This window comes from Dryobates pubescens, chromosome 5 (assembly GCF_014839835.1).
Source record: "Dryobates pubescens isolate bDryPub1 chromosome 5, bDryPub1.pri, whole genome shotgun sequence".
In the NCBI taxonomy this organism is placed as follows: Eukaryota; Metazoa; Chordata; class Aves; order Piciformes; family Picidae; genus Dryobates; species Dryobates pubescens.
The window spans coordinates 28,376,746-28,395,147 of record NC_071616.1 but is presented as its reverse complement, the minus strand read 5'-3'; the positions used below and the strand labels follow the sequence as shown (position 1 = coordinate 28,395,147).

The 18,402-nt window shown below is 42.1% G+C and overlaps 1 protein-coding gene across 1 annotated transcript; it reads right to left on the bottom strand.

The window, feature by feature from the left end:
• Positions 1–13,097: 13,097 nt before the first annotated feature.
• Positions 13,098–14,674, bottom strand: GSC (goosecoid homeobox). The gene is made up of 3 exons (XM_054162214.1): positions 14,338–14,674; positions 13,879–14,138; positions 13,098–13,411 (listed from the first exon to the last, which is right to left on the bottom strand). The coding sequence occupies exons 1-3, from the start codon at positions 14,672–14,674 to the stop codon at positions 13,259–13,261; spliced, it is 750 nt and encodes a 249-aa protein (XP_054018189.1). The 3' UTR covers positions 13,098–13,258.
• Between the last annotated feature and the right edge of the window lie 3,728 nt (positions 14,675–18,402).

Here is an 18,402-nt window from a genome sequence, read left to right as displayed (position 1 = left end):
AGTATAGCACCAGGTTCCGTGCCAACATTCTGTCTTCTTACCTTCATTCTGCTGCCGTGTTGCAAGAGCCTGATACTGTCTTCTATGATCTACATCTGCTGGATACTACTGTGCCATAAAAAGAAAACAATATCAGATCCTCCAACATGGATCATATCCCAGTGCTTCTCGACATCTTAAGGGTAGGGTCTCCTCATTATCCACAACATGGTTCCATAATGAACTTGTGTGTTTGCCGAGGCTGGCAAAAAGCACTGTGTAGAGCAATGACAAGATAGGAACAAGGAAGTGAAGGTTTTGTTGATTTCAACTCCTCTAATGTGGTATTCTCTTCTTCTCCCCCAGGTTTGCAATCAGACATTAAATGTAGGAATGCATGACTATGCATGTCAGATATCTCTTCCATCTCTCTCATTGCATCAGATCTCAAAAGCTACAAAAGCTGTCAAGCCCATCTTTAATCAGATCTCCAGGACCTGCAGGAAATTACAATAAACCATGTAGCAGAAGATCTCTATTGGGTCAGCTGTGGGCTGGCACACATTGGTATATAACTGCTGTGATGCTGCTAGAGTTTTAATGCTGTCTTTAGTTCGTGTCAGACCTTCAAGGGCTCTCAAATTTTGCACCAACTGAATGCATCAGTTACAATAGTAATACCTTTATCATAGAAAGTATCTCATGCGAGAAAGAGTTTTGGTGCATCATTGACACCCACTGCTACTGCTGAAGCTTGAACAGAATTTGACTCAGAAGGCCATCAAATGATACAAAGTAATGCTTTAACATGAGAGATGATATAGAAATGAAGGAGTTTGACAGTCCCACTAACCTACATGGGAGATACTCAGTACCTTTAAAAACCAACTCAGACTGACATCATGACCAAGCAACTAAGATAATAAGCTTAAGGTACATGAATTTGAAAAGCTGGCTGAAATGTCAAAAAATGGCCTACAATTGCTCCAGTAAAATATATACTGCTGTGCTGTTGAATTATTACTGAGATGACATATTGGTGAATTGCTTGTCTAACCTAAAATGCTGGGTTAAGGAAAACAGTGACATTTCCCTGAAAGTATCAAAAAATATCTATACTTGGACTGTTTGTCTTGCAAGTTAGAGTACTGTTAAAGATCCTTCTCCATGTACTCTGAGAAGCTTTCAAAATCCGTCAAGGTTCTCAAGTACAGATGTTTACAAAGGGATCACTACACCAACATATGTATTTATACAAACAGATGTTGGCAGTTGGCTTTCTGTATCTGTTCCACATCAAAAGTGGGTGAATTTCTCCACCACAGGGATAAAATATCTCGCATGAGTAAACTGAAGCTCACTGAAGTGGTTTGGGACAGAAGAAATTAAATGAGCAAAGCACTGCACCAAACATGCTCTTTTAGTCCAAATTATACCCATTTCTGGAGCTCTGCTATCTGAGAAGAGAAAGATGTGGATTTGGACCATTGCAAACTTTGGAAGAATCTCTCAGAATATGAACTGAGCTCTCTAACCACAGCCAACATCCTTAAACTTCTTTTCAGGAGCAGCTATTGGAGATGTAACTAAAATGTCCCACCAAGAGAATTTGTGTCCTTGTCTGAAACCAATTCTGAAACCAACACATGCACATGCATATAACAATAAAATGCAGATATAGAAAGGCATGCCTACAAATAATAATAAGCATAATAAGAATAATCATTCTGAGCATACAGACAGCATACACACAGTTCAATGTTCAAAAGAAGTAAATAAGAATAAGTTTGTCCTACCATTTTCAGTTGTCTGGATATAAGACAAGCTCAAACAGTAGCTAGTCTTACCAAATGTATGAATGCTATATCACTAATTCTTTATTTGAAGGTTCCCTTTTTTCTTGCCAGACTTACACAGAAGCCAAAACTTTATAAGGTCATTTAGAGCAACCAGATATAGCTGCAAAACAGAGAGGGGTAAAAACAAACAAACCAAACAAAAAAAAAAGAACCCGACCTCACACTGCAAAGCTTTCCAGGCAATAGAATGTAAAGATGCAGCAAATCTGACATTGCTGGAAATGTACAAAACCTAAAGGGTTGCAAACTAGAAATTAACTGAAACATGACACAGCCCTAAAATCCAGCTGCATTTACAGGATGCTGGTAATGAAAGCACAAAGTACTCCACAAATTCTCCTTTTTTGTCTTTCTTGATGAAAGGTGTTATTATCAGTCTGTCCTCCACCAGGAGATACCTTCCATAGAGCCACTATGATAATTTTTACTGGTACATCCCTGCTTCTTCCCTTCCCCAGCCACTTTCCCATAGTTCAGGTGTACAGTCACTGGTAGCAGTAGAGAAACTTTCAATATGCAAAAGACATGTTCAAACAAAATTCACTTATATGTTGTATAAGTGAACAAGAATATTCTTTGATAAGTTGAAACCATTCTTCTGGCTACCAAAACACACACCAATTCAAGGAGTAAATTATTCTTCCTACTAATACGGATCATGTACACAAGACAATATGAGGAAAGACATGCTCAAGACGTGCTGTAAGCCCACACGTGAGGCACCTCAGTGACCATGCAACAGGAACACCTGCAGTTCTGGAGAGAATCGAGTCCCTAAAGAGTAGCAGCATTTCAAGAGTAAATTTCTTCATTGCAATAGATCTGCAAGAGCTTCAGGTCACTTAATACATTTAAATAACAATAATAAACACTAATTATTTTTACCTGATGACTTAATAGAAGCACACCTTTGCATATTTTTTGCATAAACAGCTAATGTTTACAATTCTTATCAATAATGTTTACAAAGTTTGGAACTTTTGAAGACCTAGGAAAAAAATATTAACCAAGTTAATCTCCTTACTGTTATAGAGGAAATCAACAGTATTCTACCTCCTTTTCAATCATGAGTTAAAAAGTTAGATCACAGGTTAAAATACAAGTTACTATGAAGCTTGTTGTAGTTTAATTACTTCCTTAGGGACTTGTCTGGCATGGAAAAGTCCCCAAGTGGAATGGGGTTGATCTCCTGCTATTACTGCAAAGGACACAGTAATGGCACTTGCAGGGTCAGCAAGCTGCAACATTTGGCCAACTACCAACTGCTGTGTCTCCTGCCCTGGAACCTAGCTGCTCCAGAGCATGGTTAACTGGAAGGTCGCATTCAGCCAGGCTTGCAATATCCCATCCATTCCACAGAGTTGTCCTATAGTAATTTCACAGGGTTTAGCTCCTTTACAACATTTTCACTCTTAGTAGATGTTTCCTTTGGGAATGGTGAGGGGATGGGGTAAAACATTGGTCAGTAATGAAACATCCCTGTAGTAAGAATCCACTTGCTTGCATAAATACACTGTTGACTTGGGGGTAAAACCTTCACACTCTTCCATTTACTAACAGATTACAACCCAGAGTTTCAAAGCTTCATTTAGGTTGCAATCATTTTCAGCTTAGCTCAACACCTGCCATGAAGTGGTTATTCACCTTACCACAGTGGATCATTACAGTCTTGTAATTTATTTTGATAGGGAGCAAGGGACAAGTCAAAAAGATTCCATCCTATTAATGAAATTACCTTGTATAATGATCACATTTTGCTGTTAGTCATTGAAAATGCATCTGATAACCATGCACTGTAAGACCTCTCAGTGAGATGTGACAATACTGAAAGAAAAGCTATTCTGCTTGCAATTGCAAATATAGGCATCTGTCATACAAGAACCATTAAAAATATCCCACCCAAATAAAGATCAAGAAGCTGCCATGCTCAATAATACTTTTCTACATTGTCAGGCTAGGACAGATCAATCTTGTGCCTTCATTCCAAGTGATCTGCCCTTCAGAAACAGTCTCTTTCTTCAACAATTCACTGGAAACTGTTCAGAAAAGAAACTGCGATAAGATCTCCCTGTGAAAAGGGCCATATGCTTCTATTACCCCCTTATTCTTACTATGTCTTCTTCTACAGCCTGTACACTGTCCTTCCTCTAGAAGCACAGAACATGTGGCAGAGGACCAACTTTTTTTATCCTTGGCATGTCACACTTGCTCATATGCCTCCTTGATGACATCTGAAGTTGTTTTATCTGTCCTTCAGGATAGATTTGAAACAAAATGTCAGAGGGGAAAGTAAGCTCTGGTTTACAAACCTGTCAGCTTACTGCTGATGAGGCTACTAAGGTTGTCAATTTTTGCAGGACTTTCAATCTCAACAAGCTCTTTCATCTAGTGTTGCAAATTCATCTAAAGAACAGAAGAAAACACTAATTCAGAGATACTCCAATGGAGAAATAGTGTTTAGTATCAAAGTATTTTACAGATGGAAATGTACCCAAACTAACTGAGACTTTAGGCATTCAAGAGTTTCTAACAACAGCAGAACTCTGGAGTGTATCTCTTCTGTTACTTCCACACTGGTGTACTATTCAGTCTCATTTTGTGCTGTAAATACTACATGTTTTTATACACTGAAAAGTCTCTGGCTACTCTATCTCAGTAAAGCTTTAGCCTAGAACACTACCCTCTAGGTCTTGAAAGTTTTCCAAACACTTTGTCATTGTTAGTGGATTCCAATTTGTATCTGCCAGGTATGGATTCAAACCTTCTGAAGTGTGCAAAAAAAGGACCTCAGTCTTTGCAAGAACAGCCCTATATCAGTACCTTCAGCACGAACTACCATTGATTTTTTTCTGCACACAAGACACTTCCATACCAAAGACAGATTTCAGAAGTTTTCAGTTTTATAATAAGCATCATCATTCCATACCCTTCAGATCTCTGGAGCCTCTCTGACAAATGACTGGTCTGTGTGGAGCCCTACCATTTGAATATTGCACATGCATAACTGTGAGCTAGCAGAAAGAACTGGAGTTTCTACAATGGGACAGAAGGCTTTGTTTATTTACAAATGTAAATTCCTGTCTTCACAACTTATGCTGAAACAACAGCGTTAGGACTTGCAGTAAAATAAAGTAAAAATAAACTGTAATAAAAGCACAAGATGGTATACAAACAAACGTGCATTTCAGATTCCAGAAATAAACATGAAAAGTACCACATGCTGGTTTTAAACAATCCTAAAATACCAGTTATACAAACATATTTCAAGTCAGACCCTAAATGGTTTTACTCCTCAGCCATAACACTCAATAACTATTATTGGCTTTATCTGTGGGCCAGATCCTTTTTGCAAGAGTCACAGCTGCTCATAGACACACAGAGTTTAAACCCAGTGTTTACTTGGAAAAGAGGGAAGATGGCTCCTACCTGCTTTTCTTTCTTCTTGATTCAAGGCCAAAAGTATCTTGTCAATGCAGTTTGGAAGAGTACTGCTTCTATTTTGCATGTTCTTCTCCTGGAGTTGAAGATCAAACACTATAATCCACAAGCCTTCTTTCTCCAAAAATGTCCTCAGATATTTTTCTAGGACATCTGTGTTTCTATTTTGTGCTCACCCAAAAGTAATTTAAGAAATGCAAATGAAATTGAGTAGGATCAAAATGCTGGTTCTAAACTAGTTATTGTTTAAATGTCCAGTGATGTTTAACAGAGCTTAGACTTGAAACTGAGAAAGTAACAGCAAAGAACTGCAGAAATAAGCAAATTTCAAAAGAAATAGACTTTGAAATACTATTTTAACATTAGATTTGGGGTAAAATATTTTTTGTTTGTTTTAATTTCATAGTCATCTGACATTCACCCAGCCAAGAGCAAAGTTTTCAGAATACAACTGAAGAAACTGTGAAGCAGATATGGAAATTGGTTCTGTTCCTAAATCAGCTACTTCAAAGAGACCGATATTAGAAAGAATGACTCTAGTCCACCTAACATCCTGGCTCTTATTCCTCAAAGTGATTTCTACTTGTTTTTTAGCTGCAATATGTCTGGCGACTGCACAGTTTTCCCAGTGATCAGTCAGCCAAAGCATTAAACCATCATAAGCAATATGGCCATAATCAGTCCCTGTTTCAGTGTTTTTTTCTGATGTCAGAATAATTTAGATACCCGGATATCTGAAGCAGTTGTGCCAATGAATATGTGAGCAGAGAAAAACACAGCTGCTTTCCAATTCGGGAACACTGTTCTGGATTTTCTTAAACATATGGTCAATCAGATGTTCCGTTAAGGCCAAGTGTGATCGGTATCAATCAACTTTTATCTGGCTTTTATGCAGGTAGAGATAAGCCTCACATTTACGAGGGCCTAATGCTGACCCTAGTGAGGCTTCGTTTTGTGGAAAATATCTATTCTGCTTCAAGGATGCATGTGCAGACATGCTGCCCCTGAAAAGATGCAGTAATTTCCTCATTTAAAGACTGTGTAGTAGTAGTATAATTATTTCAGTTTAGAATCATGCTTTTTATCTTAAAAGGTATCCCACTAAAACTTTGAACATGAATACAGATACATCCTTAAAGCTCATTGCATCAACAACAGTACCAACTGCAGCGACTTTTGCTATGCAAGCACTTTTCTATCAACCACACTGCACCTGTACAAGGTGGAAAGGACCATCATATCTAAAGGAGTCACAGCAAAACAGTTCAAAAATTTTAAGGGGAAAAAAACTTCCCTGGGATTACTAATGATTCTTTCCTGCATGGTTCTGTCTCATAATCATTAGTCCTTTTGACCAGGGATTAATGCTCTATCTTCATTGAATATACTACAAAATAGCCCCACCCATTAATATAAATGGGAAAATATTACCAACTCAAGAAAACAGTTTCTCAGTAATTCACAAAGGTTTTGGGTCAGGCCTCCATGTTAATCCTTTCAACCAGCCTAAAGTTTCGTTGTGAAGAGCTGTCTCCATAGCACTGGGGCCAACTAGAAGGAAAATACAGTGTGTTCTAAAACTGTGCATGATAAACACAGAAAAAAAAAACAATGAAAAAGTAAAATTAAACAAATAGGACCTAACAATAGATGTAAATTAATCTCGAGACTTCCTATAAAATGACGGGAAGCTCCAAATAGAGGGTACTGGGTTCATGTCCTTCTAAATCATTACAGCTTCCACAGAAAATATCAGCCTCCTTAAGGAACATTGGTTAAGGAGATTTATAATTGTAACAATAGGAGTAATTTGTTTGAGACAGTTAATCAAAACTCTAGCACTTATAAGCCCTCCACAGAAACTACTAATTTAAGAAGTTGAAGGATAAATTTTCAGAAGTAAGCTTGCAATCTACACGAGTACAGTAAATTTCAGTTATGTGTTTCATTATACTGGTGCCTTATAGCTTTTAAGAGATTTTTTTAGCTTGGCTGTAATGATCCACAATGGGGTAAAATTTGGCATGAAAATAACTCTTTTCCATTCTCCCCTCTTAAAAGAAAGTTACTCACTCTCTGCTGGTACTTCATTCCTTGCACATGCTACACTCAGCTAGAGTTTTTGGATGTGCAAGCAAAGCAGGTCAGGGCTCTTTTTCTGTCTTTTACAAATTCATCTTTCATACACTAAAACCATACTGCTCCTACTTTTACTTACTTTCATGAAATTTTGCCTTCAGTTTGGGTTCACCTGCACAGCAGGTGTAATTTCTTCAGGAACCAAGACAAGACACATAATTGCAAAACATAACAATGAAGGCCCTGCTTTCACCAGGAAACTCAAATTCCCACCAGGTTAAAAGACAAACATGGTGATGGCATTAAAATTCACCACAGAAAATATGGCATAGCTTCTGATTCCCCACACTGTGCCAAAGACTTTGTGCATGTCCCCCTGAGAAAGAGATGCCTATGCTTTTTCCAAAAGTTAAATGCAGTAACAGCTCCTCACCTCAGGATCACTGTGAAAATTCACAACTAAGTGCTTTGACAGTTTGCCAAAATTCCTAAATAATGGAAGTAAATAATGTCTTATTCAGGTCCTATGCTTGTAACTCCTTGGAGTCAGAAGGGATGCCATCTTCTGAAGTTCTCATCCTTTTTCTCTGTAACTTATTCCAGCTCTGTAGTTTGCACCACAGATCCAACAGTTTGTGATACTGCTCTAGAAACCAGATCACTGAAATGGTGCTAGCAGAATCCACCTTCCAGTTCTCTGTTTGTTTGTGGGGTCTTTTTCCCTATGGACTCACGTCCACAGGGGCACATGCCTTGGGCAGAAAAGCAGTAGTCCTTCAGGCAACTATGCTATTGAAAGAGATGGTTTTGTCCAGAACAAGAGGCTCCATATGCCAAAGTTATCTCTGTCACAGATTAACAAACCACTCTGTGGTTACTGTGTAGTAAACATTTAAAAAACCTCCTCAAAGATAGAAAATCAGAAAGATTTATATATTTCTTATATATAAATAAGCATAGGCAGACTCTTGCGAGGATTCAATGCTTAGCTCAGAGTTTTCCAGGAAGGCCCTTTCCCTGGCCATGCCATAATGCAAAGGGACAATTACAGCTTCTACACTGGCACATGTACTTGATACATTTTGAGGTATACTAATGAGGTGAACCTCCAAACCTCCAAGGTAAGTATGCATGTTTGTCCAGATAAGGAGGTAGAAAAGAAATGCAAACCCCAGCATTCAGACATTATTTAGAAGACAGAGGCAAAGTAACTTTCAACATCCAACTGCATAAGCACTTTTAACAAGTTCGCTGGCCTTTCTCCTGCTCCATATCATTTCTGTCTGTCTGTAGACATTCTCTCCTGAAAACAAAAACTAAAAGATGTTTGATTGCTTTAAGTTGTTTTTTTTTTATTTTACACCAGAGTTCTCCATCTTTGGATAGCTTTGATACAAACCAGAATATTAGTAACAGAGGTTTCTACATTTAAAGTTGTCAGATATTTTACAGAGATAAGTTGTTTTAAGGTTCACATTAATTGCTTACAGTTCAGTATATAGTAGCTTCATCTGTTACCTTTGTTAAACAGACTGTAATCAAATCAGAGTAAGTGGCAATCCCAGAGAAACAGAGTAATTTGACTAAACTTCTCTGCCTAGGTTTAGTCAAGTCAGGTCTCAAAAGTAGGAAAACATAAAGCACAAATGGAATGAAACCCTAAGGGGGTAGAATGCAAAACAAAAACTCTTTAGGTTTTTGTTCACTTATACTCCATGGTGCATAACCCCAGAGGACCAATAAATGTAGATAGAGCACACAAAAAAATATGAACTCACCTTAATTTTGCAATTTTTTTTAGAACTTCCACTAATCCAAACGTTTACTTCACAAGTCATGTGTAAGAGAGGGTTTGCATGGTTTATATTCCCAGGATCCCATTATGGTAAAGCTCCAAACCAGTTCACTCAGGTATTAGCAAAATCAAAATGAAAAAAAAAGAGTCCAGATTTTCAGCTGATAATAAATCTCTTTATGTCAAGGGGGGACAGGGCGGGAAGGGGGGAAACTGACCACCGCTTTTCAGTATTACTTATTACAACAAGACTAGAAATAAATATGGCAAATTGGATATTAAACAAAAAATATACATTTTGGCCACCTAAATGCAGAGGGCACAATAAAGATATGCATCGGGTTGCCCAATTGTGTCTATACAGCAGAAAGACTCTGTGTTGTTCCCTTACTGCATGTTGCTCTCTCTAGCTTTCCCTTGCAAGAGAATTTTATGACTTAAACCAGCTCGGAGTCAGGAAGACTTGGGTTATGTTCCTTTTCTATAATTTTTCAGTTATTACTCCTACAATGCATAGCATTATTTGGAATAATTCTTTGCTGCAACGGTGAACCTCTGAAGTAGCTTATGTTTCTTCTTATAATCCTTCCCTCACCCTACCTCCCTGGCGGGATCTGAAAGGAGTATTTTTCAGTTTCCAGACAGAAGTTTAAAGAGAGAAGTCCAACATTTCAGAAATAAATTTACAAAAAAAAAAATAATAATAGTGACACAGTAATAAACTGGAGTCATGTTTTAAAACCTAGATAGTACATCAGTATCGTGACCCCTACATCACATTTCAAAAACAGCTAAAGTGGGTTTCTCAGTCGTATTACATCTTCTAAGAATGGCTTTGCACCAAGATGCAAGGTTGTAAATTGCAGTGGAGGAAACACAGGCAAAACAAACAAACAATTACTTTAAAAATAAATAAATCTGGTTTGGTCTGCTTCTTAGACAAAATGTTAACAAACACAACCACAACCAGTTCTTTCAAAACCTCTTTGTTAGAACTGAACCTGCTGGAATTTAACACGTCTTCAAGTGCCTTGCTTTGCCGTTCCCCTACTCCACCAACAGAAAGAGAAAATAACGAAAGTTGTTACGTGGCGCTTTGGCTTACGGGATTTCTCCTAAAACAAAAATCTAGACAAACATCTAGAGACAGATTATGCCAATCAAACAGTACAAGCTAATGAGATTTCTTCATTTTACAATCATCCTAATGCTTCCAGTCATTTAGTTTTCTATTCTCCTGATTCTTTTCATGTCTTCTCACTACTTTTAAGTTAGAATCTGATTCTGTAGTGTGTAAAAAAGGGAGAATGAAGTCTTTAGGTTTTCACTAAACATGAGTGAGAAAGCGTGACACAGGTAGTCCTATGGTATAATGACACAAATGCCATTTTTAGTAGGTAATCTAAATCTTAAAATTTAAAATGGCTTTTCAATTAGATTCTAAAAATATATTATCAACCCTAAGAGATCTACATGCAGTGTTGAGAACAGATAGATGTGACTTAAAGATCAAGCTTATGGTAATCAACTCAGAAATTGACTGAGATAAGGTACAATGGGATTTTAAAGCAATTGGTGGTGACTCCATCACCGTCCCATGCATAGAACACGTTTTGGAACACAAGGCTTTGATTCTTAGGTTATATCCAATGCTCCTGAAAAACAAAAAGTTCTAAATAAATCCCGATATTGGCATGTTTAGTGACCTGGAGTTTCCACAGTTCTTGAGCACCTCACTGTCTTTGGAAGAAAGTCACATCTCTGAAAATGTGGACTACAACCCTAACTAACTATTGGTTATTATTGGTATTGGTTATCAAAGACATATTTAAAGCTAATCCCATACAAACCCAGACCCAGTTTAACTCTCACATGGAACTATGCAGTCTAAAATTCTTAAAATGACTGCTCTACACATGAAAATGCAAAACACAACACAACAAAACCCCTACCAAGCTCCCAGTATGGCAGTAAGGATCTTATACATGGAAAGCAATGAAAACATGTAAGCATTTGCAAAATCCTGGGCAATATTATCCTTAGACCTGGCTTTTATTTTCAAATCATGTATGCACTTTAAAACCTAACAGTAACTAAATACAGAGGAGATGACATTAAAATTCCACTTAGTGAGACTTCCTGCATATAACATTAAAAAAACCATACTATTCTTTTGAAAACTAGTTCTCAGTAATTTGAAAACTTAAAAACCAAAGCAAAAGAAAACAAAACACCAGTTTAGAGAGATTGGATGCACATCATAGCAACAGGGTAGCATCTCCACAATATAGTAGCTCTGTAGAACCAAACCCTGATATACATCCAAGAACATTCCATTTTCTTTCCCCCTTCCTCCTCTATTACAGTAAGGAATAAGAGGCTAAATTTCTTCTTTTCAAGAGAGCAGTAGCTATGAAACTGCTTTTAAAGGGCTGACTCATACAAAACCACACTTAATTTCTTCCATGGCAGCTATTTCTACATCCTGGTATGGAGAGAGATTGCTCAGAGAGAACTACATCTACAAGGAAACATGGGTACATTGGGAAGTGTTATCACTGCAGCTGGGTACTGAGATTGGTTCTGTCACATGAACACCTGCAAGCCACACCACATTACAACACCCATGAAAAGCTGGATTTATCCAAAAAGGAAGGAAAAGCACAAGGACAAGCAACACAGCAGCTGCCCCTTTCTAGTGTCACTGGAAGCAATAGTACCCACATTTGCATAAATCAATTTCTTGTCTAAGCTAGACAAGCTGAATAGATACAAGTGAGTTCAGGCATCAGCCATAATTAAGGAAAATCAGCTCACTGTCACTTAGCTTCTGAATGAGAGGCACAGCATAAAGATTCCAAGCTAGAAGTTACCTCCATTGGCTTTGCAGCTTGAAGTAATTTGGTTTAAGTTTATAGACAGTCTTTTTAAATGAGAAAGAAATGTCGTTCTAAACAAGACTTTGATGGTTTTGCTCTAAAGGTGGCAAGCACTAAGTGTTTGGGAGTCACAGAGGCAAAAAAAAAAAAAAAAAAAAGGAGGGGAAAAAAAAGGAAAATCAATGTGAATTTTATGGAGGGAATATAGGCCTGCAGAGAGAGAAAAGTAACATGAGATCGGACTGTCACTGCTTTCCTGATTGCAAAGGTGGTGCCTCAAATAGAAGAAAACTTGCACTAGAAACTTCTTATGAAACATCCCCAGAAGCAGCACTCAAGGGGTCTACTTCCCTATATGCATAATTCATCTGTTAATGGCTAAAATGTATTAACAGCAGTTTTAAACACCAATAGAGCAAGATAGCTTTTTAAAACAGGGATCAAGAGCAAACACTTTGGAAATTCAACAGGGCATAACTGCAGAGAGAGGGAGAGAAAAGCACAGGGAAATAGTACAGGGTAACACGGGTGAGGCCACATTTGCTTTGCCTGCAAGTATTACCTAAGGGTACCTCCTGTAGCTTGACGGGGCCCGCGGGGAGAAGCCCCGATGAGCCCGAGGGAAAAGCCCAAGGGATGGGGTCAGGATGAGCAGACAGGCCTCTATCGCTGCGGGCGGTCCGGCGAGGTGCTCCGGGAGAGGAAAGCTAGGTTTGATACGGCCGCAGCTCCCTCGCTGGTCCCTAGGGGACGGGACCAGCCTGGCAGAGCGTCTGCCGCTTTCTGTCGGGGGGAAAGATCCATAAGGTCCCTTCCAACCCGGAAGGAGCCTATGATTCTATGATTCTTTACTATGATCCGCCATCACTTTTCGGCCGGCAGCGAGCTAGTGACCAGTGAGCCAGGCTGGCAGAGCTCTGCCCTCCGCTTGCTTTCAAACTATGCAAAACCTTGTTAAATAAGTAACCGGGGCGGGCAGGCCGACCCTGGTCCCCGGGGACCGGGGCTCAGCCGCTCTCCTCTCCCCTCGGCGCAGGGATAAACAAACGCGCCACCGTCTGCCTGTGCAACACCTTCACAACACATTTTATTTACACGAAATCAACTCTAGACATTGTACATTATATACAGATATTTTCCCTTCCAACAAGGCAGAGCTTGTGCAAGATTAGTAGCATCCTCTGGAGCGTATCCGACAGTCCAAGGGAAATGTTCCCCGCTGCGAGGTATCAGCTATCGGAGTCCAAGTCACTTTTCCCGTCCTCTTGTCTTTTCTCCGGAGACGTTTTAGACGCTTTATTCCATTTTTGTACATTCTCTGACTCCTCCGAAGACGATCGCTTTTGCCTCCTCCACTTTGCCCGGCGGTTTTTGAACCAAACCTGATACGTTAATAAATTATATTATCAGGAGGGAAAAAAAACGCAAACAGGCAAAACATCAACAACACACAAAAAGGCGGGGGGGGGGGGGGGGGGGGGGTGGTGTGAAAAAAAGGCAAAAAAGGCAGACCCAAGTACTGTTCTGGGCCCCGCCGGAGCCCGGCCCGGAGCGGCTCGCAACCCCGATTGAGGGAGGCCTCACTTGGGCGGACGCAGGCTCTATGGACTCACGGCCGTGCTATCTGCTCAGCCAGCCGCCCTCGGAAGGGTGCTTGGATATAATGATACAAATAATTCATTTCCGCGCCTCCCTCCCCCCCCTCCTCCCCCCAACCTGTTGCTCTCCCCTCAGGCGGCTGGCCGCGGAACGGTAGAGCCGAGCTGGAGTTACACCGAGGTATCTCCAGACCGAGCGCATTTCAGTGCGAACGGGAGAAAGTGGAAAGGGTAAAACGAAAGGGACATACCTCCACTTTTTCCTCTCTTAAGTGCACCCTTCTGGCCAGCTGTTCCCTGGTTCCCACGTCTGGGTATTTCGTTTCTTGGAAGAGGTTTTCCAGCGCTTCTAGCTGTTCATCAGTGAAGATGGTCCTATGCCGTCTTTTTCGCCTGCAGTGCAGCTGGTTCAGTAACTGCAGCTCCGTCCGGGACAAAGTGCCCACGTTCATGTAGGGCAACATCTGATGGGGAACAGGGGACATCAGGACTGACCCAGTGCCCTCGTAACCTACGGACAGACAGACGAGAGGACGACAGGCTTTGCATGAAATCGCTACTCCCCCCACCCCGAGAAAAAGCCGCCCGTCTCCCCACTGCCCACCCGCGCTCCTGCAGGTCGCCAGTTCTCCGACACCCACTCCTGCCCCACGGCCGCGGGAACAAAGAGCTCCTGTCCAGCCCATCTAAGCCGGGCCGGGCCGGCTTACCTGCGGAGGGGACGCAGGAACACTGCTGGGCTCCCAGGGGCGGCACGGCCCCGCAGCACGAAGGGCCCACAGGGGACGCCGGCACATGCAGCTGCCCGTAGTAGTAGTTGTTGTAGCCGAGCCGAGATCCGGTGACAGCCGGCGGCAGCGCGGAGGCGGGTGCCACCGCTCGGGAGTAAAATCCGCCGTAGTCAGAAGCGCTGCCGTAGAGCGAGTCCCCGTGGAGGCCGGGGAAGACGACGGGGGCGGCGGCGTTCGGGGGGGGCAGCAGCACCGAGTCCTTGCAGCGAGGTCTGGCCGCCAGGATATTGTCGATGCTGAACATGCTCACAGGCATGCCCCAAACCGTGCCGGGGCAGGGCAGCGGAGATCGGCCGGGGGGAGGAGGGAGGGAGGGAGAGTAGGTGGTGGTGGCGGCGGTGGTGGTGGAGGCGGGGGTGGGGGGGAGCCTGGAGAGACACGAAACCAAAACTTTTCGGAGAAATTTTAAAAAGAAATCGGAGCGAAAAGAACGGAGCTTTTTCCTAGGGCAGCTTGCGGGCAGAGTGTGTGTGTGTGCCTGTGCATGAGTGTGTGTGCGTGTGCGCAGGATCCACCCCTGGAACTTTCCCCCCTCAACTCTCGCCTGTTTACTGATCTCAACCCAGAGGGCTGCACGGAGTATAATCCATCTGAACCTCTTCCCTTTTTTATACCCAGGCGACGTCATCCTGGATTTAGTTCCTGGTAATATGCAGATGACAAACAAAACCAGATTTGATTTTTTTTTTCCTCCCCCTTTTTTTTTGGTGGGGAAGAGGTGGGAATTACACAAAGGAGTGAAAGGAGACCGGGTCTGTGTATTGAGAATTAATGAAATTAACGTAATCCTTTCCATTAGTGGGCTTTTTGAAAGGCCCCAGATTTAGGCTTGATCTTTGCTGCACCGGCTAATTGCCCAAGTTAATCTTATTAATGCTATTGTGCAGAAGTGGTTAGCAGCTCCTAGCCCTGTCTATTATGCACCTACTTAGCTCGTGTTAGTTCACATTAGTGGGTGCGATTTCCTCTGTCTGAAGCTCAGATTCATTATTTATGCTTCGAATTGGTTAAGAAGCACCTTTAAAAAAAAAATTAACCGTGGTATAACCACTCAACTCCCCTCCTCTAAGTGTTTCTGAGGCAGGGTTTGAATTTTACATCCCCCGGCACGAAAAGCTGTATGGGCACTGAGGAATATGCGTTACTCTGATTTAAGCTTTGTGTAATGAAGTAATCGCGTCTTCACAGAGTAAACGAACTCATATTTTTCTCTTTTCCTAGATCACCTGGTGGAACTAGGACGCGTGTAAACTTCTTTAAAAAAAAATACCACAAAACAACAACCAACCAACCACAACAAACAAAACCCACCACCAAAACAACAACAACAAAACAACAACAACAAACCCAAACCAAACATCAAACAAACAGATTCATATCCAGACAGGTGTCTTGGTTTTTTCCCCATTATTTTTATACAAGCCAGGAAGCAGAAATATTAAAGACCAGTGACATCTCAAATCCTCGAGTCTGGTAGGTGTTCTGATTTACTTCTTATACATCCTGGTGCCTTTTTCTTTTTAAAGAAGAATCTTTCATTTCTGTCTTAGAAAACAAAGACTACAGATTTACAATGATATGGAGAACTTTATATTTTGCATGTTCCGTGACTTTAAAATGGAGCAATTTTAAGTCCCTAAAACTCTTCCTGTTGAGAGGTTTTGACTCTCTCGGTAGCTGGCTCTTGTGATTTGCAGAATACTTCGTCTGTCACGACTGTAACTGGGAATCCACAGGAGGTGAACTGAATAAGATTAGACTATTTACTCCATCAACCCTCCATCAAAGAAGGTAGGAAATTGTACGCGTGAAATGAAAACAAGCCATGAGGGTCCGTTTACGAGGAACACATTATTTTTCGTCAACAAAGATTATCCTCGTTAGCGCTTACTTGTACTTTATCTTTATCCTTCCTTTTCTCAGTATTCTGGGATTTAAAACCGCATCTGAGGATGGTCTAAACCAAAACCTTATTTCTAGCAAAACACGTTATTAAGGAATGACAGGATTTAATTCTCTCTTTATTGATACCTTGCGCTGTGACTAATTACTAACATAGTTTCCTTTATTTCAATTTATTTGATGATCAATTTCTTTCCATCTTTGGCATTTAGACATTAGCTTCGTGCAAATTTTCCAAATTTGATGTAAAGTGAAACTATTGGACAGAGGAATTGGGGGGGTGTTATATTTGGGGGTTTTCTGTTGCTGCTGTGATGATTTTCTGTATATTTTTGATTGTTTATTTAGGGGTTGGGTTTGGGGAAGAGAAGTTTTAGGCTGGGCTGTTGTTTTTTGTTGTTGTTGTGGGTTTTTGGGTTTGGGGTGGGTTTTTTGGGGTTGGTTTTGTTTGGGTTTTTTTTTGTCTGTTGAGTAATTCCCTGGGTGCAGCTCGGTCACGCCGCACGCAGATCAACGTGCTTCCTAATTCCGCCATGGGGATGCTCGTTCACGTCCTCGGCGGCTCTGCTGCAAGGCACAGTGGCATCTCTCTCTAGTGTCCTTCGCAGACCCCGGCGGCGAGCAGTTTTGAAAGAGCGGGGCCCGGAGCTCCCGGGTGGGCCAGGCCAGAGGGCATGCCGAGAGTAGAGACACGGCGAGGAATTGAGTATCCCTTCCGCGGATGCCAGGGGACCCTCCGTGAGGAGCGCCCGGCTTGTCCGTCGCGGGCCCCAAGTCGGCAGCGGCGCAGGGCAGGGCTCGGCTGCCCTCGGAACCTGGCCGCAGGAGGGAGGCGTGTTGCGAGGACAGCACTTTGTCCCCAGATTGTCGTCCCTCGGGGAGCCCAGTAACCCCACTGCAGTCCCGCTTATGCGAAAGACCGCTGTTGGGGATGCCCGCCACTGCCGCCGATGTCTTGGGTGTTTAGCATCACTTGCACCAGGATTTCATCTCCACGCCTGCCCGGCTTCTCCCAAGTGAAAGCAGCACCGCGGAGCAATAGGGGACATCGAGGGGGTTGCGGGACCCCGGGAACAGCCGTGAAGCCGGCCGGGCACAGGCCGCCCAGGCTGCGCCAGCGCTCCACTTCCCAACTAGCTCTTCCTTCGGGAGGTCTCTGCTAACGGGTGATCCGCCAAACTGCAATGCTTACTTTTATTCTTAATTTAGAGATTTATTTTTTTCCCAATAACTTATCACCCCCGTGGGGAAGTTCTCTTTGTTTAGTTTTGTTTTAACCTTAGTAACCTCGCCTTGAAACTCCCAGGTCTGATACCCGCTTCGCGAAACCTGCATTCAGAGTGTCTCATTTCACATCCGCTCTCCCCTAACCTCGCAAACGTAAAATTGCGTTAAACAAACAATCAGTTGTCAGACAATGTTGGGACGAAATTGTAATAACAAATGAAACGCAAGCAAGTTGTGCTGCATAGTGTTGCTAAGCAATTGTTTGTTACTGGAGAGTAGTCACAGCATGAGTTGAAAGAGAGATCTAAAGAGGAGAATAGCACCGGGCAGAACAAGCTGATAGGTATGAAATAAAGTAAACACTGCACTGATTTTCAATATTATTACCCAAACACGATTTCATACAAAGCAATCACCATACACAAGTCTATGAAAATGTACTCGTTGAGAAATCGGCCAGGGTGGTTTTTCGCTGTTTAAAGATATTAAGGAATAATTCCCGGGATGCAAACCGCACCGCCTTCCCGGCACTGGATCTGCCCGGCCGCAGGACGGGAGCAGCACCCGGGGCTGCAACGCGGAGAGGGGTCCCGCCGGCCGGGGCCTCCCCCGGACGGCACCCGCGGAGCTGCGTCTCCCGGGTCCCGCCCGGCCGGGGATGGCTCCGAGCGGGGGCTCCCGCCCGGCGCGAAAAAGTAAAGAGGAGATGAATTACTGGTTTTGGTGGGTCCCGGCTGCAAAACCCCTTTGGAAATGACGCTTCGCAGCACATCTCTCAAGTGCAAAAACCACCACCCTTCAGCCTTCCCCACGTTTGCTTCTCATTGATTGCATCATTACTTAAAAAAAAAAATT

Coding starts and splice junctions, on each gene's coding strand:
- GSC (XM_054162214.1), bottom strand. CDS start 14,674: ATGCCTGTGAGCATGTTCAGCATCGACAATATCCTGGCGGCCAGACCT. Junction 14,139..14,337: donor TTCCTGCGTCCCCTCCGCAG/GTAAGCCGGCCC, acceptor GTCTGTCCGTAG/GTTACGAGGGCACTGGGTCA. Junction 13,412..13,878: donor TAAGAGAGGAAAAAGTGGAG/GTATGTCCCTTT, acceptor TTAACGTATCAG/GTTTGGTTCAAAAACCGCCG.